Genomic DNA, 11,464 nt, shown 5'->3' on the forward strand with positions numbered 1-11,464 from the left:
CAATTAAAAACAACAAGAACAAAAAAGATGATAAACTAGAACAGGCGTAAAGCTGGGTATGGTGAATTGTGCCTGTAATCCTGGCACCACTTGGTCAAGCATCCTTCAAAGCGAAAGCTTGGACTTCAGACTTTCTGTTTCTGGAAGAAGAGGGAGCAACTGTGATGTCTGAGCCACACATTTGGCTGGCAGCTGCCCAAGATGGGACTCTGCTGTGTCCTTTCACACCTCCTGTTGAAGAAAGCATTTTTACACAAACTGCTTCCACCAGGGGCTAAAAAGAGATCCTTCCCAGAACTGAAGGAATAGTGTTATTTCTTCCATATGGCATTAGCACTTAGGAACTACCCAACTTTGAAAGACCCAACAGATCTTCTTGATATAATTGAGTGCTATTATGTAAAAACCTAAAACAGTTCTGTAGCTCCCGTGTCACTACAGGATCGGTTGCACGAATCGGGAACCGGCCTAAGAATTAAAGACTCACAGACAGGCGGAGACATGGGTCACTCTTGATACAAGAATGCCAACTTTATTGAGCTCAGAGGCAACTTATATAGGGCTCTGCCTATGCCCCAGATTTCGAGATCTTTCAGCTGCAGACCCATCAGAACCCACTCCCCTGCCATCAGGGTCTCATGTTCAGAGCAGCTGCAGCCTGCTCAGCAGAGGAAAACAAATTGTTTACAGGAAATTCAGGGTCTGGGTCTGCAGCCCCCAGTAGCTCCCAACACTATTAAAATGGAAGCGCCACCAGAAAACTCACTGGATGCCTGAGAAGAAGAATTTCAGGATGGTGCCTAAAGGAAGAGTCAGGAAATTATCAGGCCACAATGAAACATTCTGACTTTTGATCATTACAATTGTATGCTTGTATGACTGTCACTACCAAAACTGATGCATTTAAACACACACACACACACACACACACACGCTGGCTGTTTCTTAAGTAAACCACTCAAAGCACAATGGAGTCATGTGCAAAGGTTAGAAAATAGCCAGGGATAGGGTGTACTAAACATTTTGTTGCTATTAACTAGAAAGGTATGGCGTTTGGGTTTTACTTAAACAAATTTGAATTATTCTCCTGGGGTATTAGAAGAGCATTTGTCCTCTCTTCCTTTCCCTGGTACCACTTAATATCTCCACCATACAGAGAACTATGTTGGTGAATAACCCATACCTAATATTGCGACTCCACTTCTTTGTTGCAGCTCGCCACAGAGATGAAGCAGTTGGGAAAGGAAAAGACACAAAGGTCTTGAATGCTGTTTGAAACGGCCATGTTTCAGACTGACTAGAGGGCCAAATGGAAGGACTCTGGTGTAAAGCGTCCATAGGGCTTCCTCCAGGCACCATCTTTTGCTATTTTGTTGGCATACAAAAGAGTTCCATAATAGCCTGGAATGGAGTATAACAAAGGTTTATTCATCTGGGGATAAACTCACAGAAAGAGGAGTGATCCACAGTTCTCTGTGTGCCATGGGAACAGGAGGAATCCAGCAGCCAAGAGGCTGGTGCCGCTTTTCATCTGCATTTTATAGCACATGAGACCACTCCCATAGTGGGCAGGTATCTTAAAGGCTATTGGCTGAAGGAGTTCCCACAGCACCATTTGATTTCTCTCAGTCTTTCCTTACCTTTAAAGGGAAAACTATGTGAGCTTTCAAAGAGTGATATGATTAGGTCTACAAATTTTATTTTAAAAACATTCTTCCAAGTAAATAAACACAGTCATAACAAAAGAAACTCAAGATGTGCCTCATGCATTGAGCATATGAAAGAAAATTTTAAGTCCTTGGTACTTTCTGAAGAACTGCCATTAACATCAGATCACACAGAAGTCCTCTAGTAGTAGCTGATGTAGCCATTGTTCTCATTTCCCTATGGATCTGTTGACCATTGTTCTGTGGCCTGTGAAATTCATGGTTCTTTGTCCACTGAATGATCCCCACAGTCATTTTCGTCTCATCCGCCTGTATAGGGAAGGACTGTACTTGTTTTGGCGATCAGAAATTTGAGACAGTTCTTCATCAACTGAAAGGAAGGATATTGGTTAATTTGTAGACAACTTGCTTGAAGCTATTGGCCAGTATTTCTGACTGGTAACCCTCTGGGCTATATGGATCTCCACGGTGGGACCTGATCTCTTCAGCTTCCTTTAAAAAAAAAACTTGAATATTCTCTCTCTGTGTGTGTAGTCATAAACATGGCACAGCACGTGGAGATCAGAGGGGAGCTTGGATTAGTCTCACCCTCCATTGTCTGGGTGTTAGGGATCAATCTCAGGTCATCAGGCTTGACAGCAAACACCTTTACCCACTGAACCATCTTTGGCCCTCCTCGACTACTTCAAATGAATGTTCCTGGTTAGGACAGATGACCAATGTATTAAAGATCATTAACATGTAAGTATCTTGTTTAGCAGATGTTTAGATTATCATATTCGGGAAACCATTAAACATGTGTAGGCCAAGAGATAAAGATATAGGAATTAGAGAATCAAGATTTCTGTCCTTTCTCCTTTCCCAAAATATACTTGGGTATGTGTGACCCTTAAACAAGTCAACTTACTGATTTTCCCTTTGAACATTAGGCTTTTGGAATTTTTCAACTTTTCAGAGCCTATGTATTTCTTAATCTCTCAAAAGCATTTAGATAAAAACTGTTCTGCTAAAATATTAAAAGTCTTAAGTGGCATCCTACTTACGCCAGTTTACTAAACCTACTGGCATTCCGCAGTCCCCAGTTTCCTCTTGGTAGCATCAACATAGCCTTACCGACCTACTCTCATCACTGTCGACTCCCACCTGCTTGCTTTGCACATGGCCTTCTCCCTGCTCCTGTATTCAACTAGTACGTCAGGAACCAGATTTGCTTTAAACCTTGAGATCTCTGTTAAGATCTTAATATATAATCGTATATGTTCCTGGTACACCAAACAATACTCCACCGCCTCTCATAGCCACCAACATCACTTACTAATAGAATGCTTACGAAATTGGCCTTGACAGTATTCTTGGTATCAATCTATTCCATCAGTCCTTTACCATGCACCTAGGGAACATTTCCTACCTATCTTGGATGCTTAGGGGCTGCTCCATATTCTCAAATGAGGACATGCCCTGTGCTATGTGAGCCACAAGGTTGAATAGGCAGTATTTGTTCAGCAGCTATGTACCAGATACACTATGCTAACTTTGCATGTGTTACCTTGTCTAATTCTTGCAGTGACATAAGTTGCTTCTTGATTTATGAGTGAGCAGTCTGGGTCAGAGAAAGTCCATGATAAAGCAGTTTACCCCAAGACTACAGAAATGGATGAATTTGGAATTTGATACCAGGAAGCCTGACTTTAGAGTCTGTACTTTCAGCTGCTGAGTTATATTGCTTTTCCACATAGATGATTTGCTATTTCAAAGATACTTCTTTGAGATAATCTCTGGTTTAGATTATGAACTCATTGAAATAGGAGTAATTTCTTCCCCAATTGCATAATAAGTGTTTTGAATGATGGACAAAGATATACATCACTGACCTGGATACATCATCCCCTAAATCAGAGATTGAAGGATGAGGGGTAAATAATAAAAATCAGTGATCTAGGATGAAGGATGAAAAGCTTAGTGTGCTCTAGAGAGTTTTCTAGCCAGTGACTAAACTGACTGCCATAGATTCTCTCTAGAAAATAAGAATTGAAGTAATTTATTTCTCTCCAAAAAGAGCTTATAACTAGGCTATCAATCCCAGGAGTCTATTAGGGAGGACATTCAGAGAGAAATTAAGCAGGTGTCTTTAAGAAGTACCTGGGTTTGTTATAGAAAATATAGCAGTAGGGATCTTTTTCTGTTGGGCCATGGGTAAATAATCTCCCTGGCTTGGGGTAGATATTTATGTGAAGAATTGCCAACTTTAGGAATAATTTGTAGTTTTTTTATATTAAAAGATCAACCCAAGCCGGGTGGTGGTGGCACACGCCTTTAATCCCAGCACTCGGGAGGCAGAGGCAGGCGGATCTCTGAGTTCGAGGCTAGCCTGGTCTAGAAGAGCTAGTTCCAGGACAAGAACCAAAAAAACTACGGAGAAGCCCTGTCTCGAAAATCAAAAAAAAAAAAAAAAAATCAACCTAATTTGTATTTCTTTTATATTAAGAGACCAACCCATCCAAAGTTTTTGTAAACATTCTTCCCTTGTTCATAGATTTTTTCCGCAGTTGTCTTTCAACTTGGTAGTGAGTTTATTTGCCTGGGTCAAAAAACAAACAAAAAATTAGTTGATAGGAAACCTGCCTGGTTTTGTGTGGGTTAAGAAAGTTAGCTGTGGAGCCAGACAGCCAGGTTTCCTATCTTGTCTCCTGCCTTCCAGGTGAGTCACCTAGGGTGTCTTAATTATTCTAAGGCAATTTTAATGATGCCTATAATGACACAAATGGTGATTTCTTGGGATTTATAAGCCAGCGGGAGTAATAACGGTTTACCATTTTCCAGCATGGGGATTGTTTGGAATCCCTCTGTTGTTGTGAAATATTAGTTTAAGATGTGTTACATTTGATTAGGCTGTGGAATATTTGTTTAATGATGTAAAGATATGTTGCCTTCTTTTATGTTGCATTTGTTTAACACTATAAAGCTGTGCTACTTTGCCTGCCTAAAACACCTGATTGGTCTAATAAAGAGCTGAATGGCCAATAGCAAGGCAAAAGAAAGGATAGGTGGGGCTGGGAGGCAGGGAGAGTAAATAGGAGGAGAAATCCAGGGAAGAAGGAAAGAAAAGGAAAAGAGGAAGACATCAGGGGTCACATAGCAAGCCATGGAATAAGAAGAAAAGAAAGATACATAGAATAAATTAAAGTGGAAAGCCAGAGGCAAATTAAAGAGAAATGGGATAATTTAAGTTAGTAAAGCTGACTAGAAACAAGCCAAGCTAAGACCAGGCATTCATAAATAAGAACAAGTCCCCACGTATTTATCTGGGAGCTTGGCGGTGGGCTCCCAAAGAGTAAAAAAAAAAAAAAAAAAAAAAAAAAAAAAAAAAAAAAAATCAACTACATTCTCTAGCAGCTCATTACTCACACTGACCCCATAGTTGAACCCTGCTGCTGTTATTTCTATCTTAAAGGTGAGGAGGCTTGAAGTTTTAGATTATGTAGGGACGCTGTGTTCCAGATTCAAATGCTAATTAGCTTTACTTATTCTATATCTAACTAAATGTTTGGGCATTCAGCAGGTACACTTTAATAAAGTGATTGCTTTTGTACTATTGGTTGTTTTAGAGCACATTTTGTTCTTGATGCTTTGGAAGGTGGGTGGCACTAGATGTAGAGATTTTGGAATACTGAAGAGAAATGAAAATCACAACCTGCACCCTAAGGGATGATAAATGTTCATGGCACTGATGATAGAGGGTCTGGCTATTTCTAGAACGTTTTAAGGCTCAGCCCTCCTCCCCAAGAGCTGTTTCTCAAGGCAAATGACAAACTAAAGTGTGCAGGATGTTAGAGAATTTCTTTCTTCCTTTGTGAGAAAATTTATGTTCTCTACATACTAATTAAATTTCCATGCATGATTACCTTCAAGGCTTGAAGAGTAGGGATTAATGTTGAATGATGACATTACCTCCACTCACTACCCATCACATCTCAAAATGACGCTCTGTCTAACCTTAGGATATATGAAGCACACAAGCTGGTGTTCTGTTTTGGAGTGTAGAACTCTGGGGTTCTGTGAACACACCAGTTAATCTGTCAATGTCCTTCTCTTTACAGAAACAAACTAGAAATGATTACACTTTGCTGTAGCCCTGGGTAGAAGATTAACTATATGACATTTGTCCATATGTTTATAATTTTTAAATGGATACTGTTAGATGGATAAAACTGGTGATGTTTTAATTTGGGGCCAAGGGATCTCGTTTGCCTTCTAACTGGAGAGGGAGTAATACTACACACCCTTAGAAATGACTACAGAAAAAGCTACAGTTTTCAAGCAATAAGCCGCAGATGAGACCTCCTTTGTTTTAACTGCCTGATGCATGGAATTGTTTCACTGAAGTAAATGGTGCTTCCCACACTCCTGGGTTTCCTGCCTACAGCCTGGATGTACTTACTTCATTGAGAGCCAACAATAGAGGGTGACAATGGGAAGGTGGCTTATTCCATCATTGGGGTATCCCTTAGGTATTTAGAAGATCCTGCCTGGTGAGAGGACTCAGCTTTGACATTTTGGATTCAGCCTTGGCTAGGTTCAAGGACAGAGTTTACTCTTAACTTGGTCTGAGGCCAAGATCAGAAAATAAAAATATGGATTTGCATATCTGATGTTGGATTAATTTTTTCTGATGCATTTTGTAGATTTCTAAATTGAAGACTGTTTCCTTTTGGTCCCAAAAGTCTATATGCCTAGGACAAGCCTTAGTATATAGTAGTACTGGAATTTTATTTGCCAGCAAAGCTCACACTGAAACTTCATGCTCATTGTGATTTCTAAAGCTCTAGGCCCAGATGAGCAGAACTATGAGTCAAGGGGTTGGTGGCACACACCTTTAATCCCAACACTCAGGAGGCAGAGGCAGATGGATCTCTGTGAGTTCAAGGCCAGCCTATTCTTCAGGGCCAGTTCCAGGACAGCCAAACCTACACAGAGAAGCCCTGTGTCTGTCTTTTAGTTACATCCCTCTTACTGTGTGCTGCCTTAGACCAAGTGGAACCTCTCGGAATGGGGCTACTTGACTTTGGGTTTCCCAGTCTTCAGAACTATAAAAAATAGGTTTTGTTGTTTAAAAATAAGTCTGTGGTGTTCAGTCATAAGAATGGGAAGATGCTCAAGTAGATTCACAAATATCTGTTGAATGACTGACGGCTGGTGGCCATCTAGAGGTAGAATGCACTTTAGAGATAGGTAGCAAGCTTTAAGGAGTTTTAAGGATGTCACCCACAGACTGTCCCCCATCATATGAGGCTCCCAGTGTTACTGCCCTCTGCATTCAGTCTTATGCTACAATGTTTTGAGAGGGAAGGAGCCGACCGATGGCATGAGAAAAACTTATGAGTTAGGACAAGCTCCCTAGTATATCCTGTCATTTGGAGGGGTGAGCGGAGAAAGAAGGATGAAGTATACTAATTATTCTGTTCCCTTCATGCACATGCTTCAGCAACACTTCTGGGGATGCTGAGCTACAAATATTGTCATATGGTTTTTATTGTGACTTCAACTCCAGACAGATTACTTAGATAGTGATATGCTGAGGACAGATGGAGGTCATTATGCAAGAGTCACAGTGATAGGTGTACATCGGGCAGTTCTACACCAATCAGTGTGGACAGTGGCACTGTCCTGGCTATTTTTTAAAGTCAGTTTTATATAAGCTGGTGTCATCTGAGAGAAGGGAACCTCAACCGAGAAAATGCTCCTAGAAGATTAGACTGTAGGAAACCTGTAGGGTATTTTCTTCATTAGTGATTGGTGTAGGAGGGCCCAACCCATTGTTGACAGTGCCACCCCTGGGCTGGTGGCCCTGGGTTTTATAAGAATATAGGAACAAGCCAGTTAGCAACACCTCTCCATGGCCTCTGCATCAGCTCCTGCCCCCAGATTCCTACCCGGTTTTAGTTCCTGCTTCCAGGATATTAAGGATATAAACTCTTTCCTCTCCAAGTTGCTTTTGGACCTGATGTTTCCTCACAGCAGGGAAACGCTAACTAAGCAAACCCCTTGTTTGCAATGGCCCTGTCCCAGTCTTCAGGGATGCCTGGTCACACTTCCAACTGCAGGTTGGCTTTTCTGGAGTGTTTTGAAGGAGTTTGATTTGCTTAGACCTCAGAAATATCTAAATACTTACATAAAACACTGGGTACTCTGTTACGTTTTTCGTGTTATAGATATTTTCCCAGGAATAAGAAAAGATGTAAAACTGAGCTGTTTTCTTTTTATAGACTCTGCCAAATAGTTACCAAATGTCCCACAGGATCATTCAATTTACTATAACTATTGAACAGAGGCTGCAGAGAGACTGAAATCCAAGAAACTCTTCTGACCTTTTTGCCTTATTTTGTGCCTGATGCATTTTTTGATACACTATAGATTTTATCTTGCTAAAGAAGCAACTGTAGATAAAACTTAAGTATGTAAGTATGTGAAGAACTTAAGTCCTTGACTGACACCCACTTCTACTTCCCAGTGTCAGTGGGAACCCAGGTATCTGTGATTGACGTTGGGCAGTTCATGACTGTGAATGGTCTTCCATCAGGAAATGTTTGCACTCCTGGGCAGTGAGCCAGTGGGCAAGCCTGAAGGAACCCTGCTGGAAATATTTGTGAGTCTTGATTTTCAGTTCCTTCCTAGTTTTGGAGTTTTTCCAAGACTTGGGAATCATAAATATCTGGGTGCAGAATTTCCAGAAGACTGATCTTGGGGATAGTAAACGGTGAACTCACTTCATAAAGAAAAGGCTTGCCAGGTGGTAGTGGTGCATGCCTTTAATCCCAGCACTTGGGTGGCAGAGGCAGGCGGATCTCTGTGTGTTTAAGGCCAGCCTGGTCTACAAGAGCTAGTTCTAGGACAGCTAGGGCTGTTACACAGAAAAGCCCTATCTCAAAAAAGCCAAAAAAAATTATCACATGGGTCCTACATGTAGAGCATGGTGCAATATCCCTTAATCACCTTGCATGAGAGCTGTTTGTAAAAATGAGGCAGAAAATGAAAGGCTACAGCAGTGGGTCTCAACCTCTGGGACACGACCTTTTCATAGGGGTCACCTAAGGCCATCAGAAAAGCACAGCTATGTACAATTCATAACAGTGGCAAAATTACAGTTATTAAGTACCAACGAAAACAGTTTTATGGCTGGGGTCACCACAACATGAAGAATTGTACTAAAGGGTTGCAGCATTAGCAAGGTTAAAAACCACGGCTACAGGGTTCTCCAGTAGGCTCTGATGGGAAGCAGCATTTTGAAATGCAATCTGTGTTCTCTGTGTTCCAAGTATCACCTTAGACACAAGTGTCCCTATTTGTTCTGCTGCTGGCACCAGTTATTTGTAATTGCTTAATAGCATACAGGAAGGCATTGCTTGAACTTGGCAAGTTTTTGTAGAAGAGCAGGGACTTTCCATTTGTTTTTGTTTTTTCAAGACAGGGTTTTTCTGTGTAACCTGGGCTGTCCTGTAACACGCTCTGTAGACCAGGCTAGCCTCCAACTCAAGAGATTCACCTGCCTCTGTTTCTTGAGTGCTGGGATTAAATGCGTGTGTTTTAAGAAAGGCTCTCACGCTGTAGCCCAGGCTTGCTCAAATTTAAGCAAACCTTCTGCCTCAGTTTCCTGAGTGCTAGGTTGTTGCACACAACCCTGGCTAGCTCTCAAATGTGCTTTTTCAGTAGTTTAATATGAAACTTTCCAAATTAAGAGGCAGGTTGACTTTTAGTGGTATTACTAAGATGTGCCCTTTAAGACTTCTAATATTTACTGAAAACCAAATCAAAAAGTAGCCGCTCAAATATGGTCCAGCTCTTTTGATTTCTGTAACACCAGCTTAATCCAGAACGTACATGCCAATGGAAGATCACTGTAAGCTTCTGAATATATTTTGTCTTTTTTAAAAATACAACAACACTATAGTATTCTGAGAAGTTTCTGCTCCAGTCTGGTGTCTAGCGGTTTGCATTGGCTAAACACTGATAGCAAAATGTTTGGAACATTTCTTAAGAAGTTCGGTGGCTGAGGATATTATGTGCATATGCACATGATCATGTGTGTGTAGTGTGTGTGTATATCATGTATATATTTACTTATGTGAATATATGTACATACTCACACACACACATATGCACACACATGAGTGTGTATGTACTGTGAGACCATGTTGACCTACTCTGTGCCTCATTTCGTGGTTGATACGTTTCTGAGGTTGTGAAAGTTTACCTTGTCAAAGAAGCAGCAGAGGTGAGACTTGAGAATGATACAATGGACTTACTTTCCCAGCTTAGAACACATCCGAAGCCTTTAGCTTCTCCCAGGGGCACTCAGTGTTCGTGAGAACCCCGCATACATGTGACTGACAGTAGTCCTTACAAGCACTATGACACACATATACATCTGACACATAGAAGACACAGACCATGAACAGCATAATGCTTATGAATCTGTTGCTTTAAGAGAGAAACAAGCAATCCTGTATCCAGTTTGCTGGTTCACAGTTGTCTGTCTTCCAGGAACTACAGAGAAGTCCCTATAGCAAGTGATCAAACCCTACCTACCTCACCACCCACAGAGTTGAAAGTAACACATAGAAGACACAGACCATGAACAGCATAATGCTTATGAATCTGTTGCTTTAAGAGAGAAACAAGCAATCCTGTATCCAGTTTGCTGGTTCACAGTTGTCTGTCTTCCAGGAACTACAGAGAAGTCCCTATAGCAAGTGATCAAACCCTACCTACCTCACCACCCACAGAGTTGAAAGTATCTAACTTTGGTTCATCAGGGATAGAATATTAAGGGAGGGCTGAGGGGAGGATATCTGTCCATCAAAAAGATAAGTTTCACCAGCTTCTCAGAGCTTTGGTGTGTTTTAAGGATGAGCCTTTCTTTGTGGGGCTTCACACTTACCCTCCATCAGTTTGATCCTGAAGTAGGCAATCAGGAGGAAAAGCAGCAAAGTCACAGGCAGGAAGATCCCCAGGACTAGGAACGGGCCTGGGAGTTCCTGCAAGACGATTGATAACACAGAGCTCATGGCCTGCCACAGCTGGGGCTGACACAGGGATCCTCGCTCAAGACAGGTGACTGTCCCTGCTCTGTGGTAGCCCTTCCCTGGAGCTCTGGCCTTTGCCCCGCACATCTATCCATGGAACTTGTTGTGAACTTTGCTCTGGTTTATTAGTGGGGTGAATTCTGAAGCATTGTTTTCGGGTTACTCTGTAACTCAGCTCCAGGGTATAGAGAAACTGAAGAGTAAGTCTCCCAAGCTATCCCTGAGATACTTATTTCCCAGCAGGAATTGGGATGGCTCTGTTGAGCTGAGATTGAGTATCTGACTTCAGCAAATCTTCTTGCTATGTGTTTGCTCCTCCTTTATAGTCCCAGACACAGAAAAATCCTTTACTCCATTTCCTAAATTTCAGAGCTAAAAATGACAGAATAGTCATGCTAACAATGCACATAGTTAATAACAAACGCTGGGAAAGGAAAAACATATTTCCCTCATGCTAAACTGCCTGGCTGGTCCCTCTCTGAGCACTTCTCTGGAAAGGGCATTGATTTGTTCACTTATTTAACAATCACTTAACTCTACTAGCAGCTGACCTTTGGTCTGGAAGCTGGGTATACAAATCAGAGGTCACAGCCCCTCCCCTTTGTCTTCTAGGAAGCCAGTAGGGTGAGTGGTGGTGTGGCTGGTGGCCAGGCCTTTTCCTGGCTGCTGGAGCTCACACCCAGGGGTGCTGTCCCCTCGTACTTGTCTTGGCCGTGA

General features: G+C 41.8%; 1 protein-coding gene across 1 annotated transcript; it reads right to left on the minus strand.

The window, feature by feature from the left end:
* Positions 1-1,407: 1,407 nt before the first annotated feature.
* On the minus strand, positions 1,408-11,166 carry Smlr1 (small leucine rich protein 1). The gene is made up of 2 exons (XM_041654325.1): positions 10,603-11,166; positions 1,408-2,037 (listed from the first exon to the last, which is right to left on the minus strand). The coding sequence occupies exons 1-2, from the start codon at positions 10,832-10,834 to the stop codon at positions 1,958-1,960; spliced, it is 312 nt and encodes a 103-aa protein (XP_041510259.1). The 5' UTR covers positions 10,835-11,166; the 3' UTR covers positions 1,408-1,957.
* Positions 11,167-11,464: the final 298 nt, after the last annotated feature.

This window comes from Microtus oregoni, unplaced genomic scaffold, assembly GCF_018167655.1.
Source record: "Microtus oregoni isolate MIOR12 unplaced genomic scaffold, Mior012 000006F_ref0000085, whole genome shotgun sequence".
NCBI classification, from domain to species: Eukaryota; Metazoa; Chordata; class Mammalia; order Rodentia; family Cricetidae; genus Microtus; species Microtus oregoni.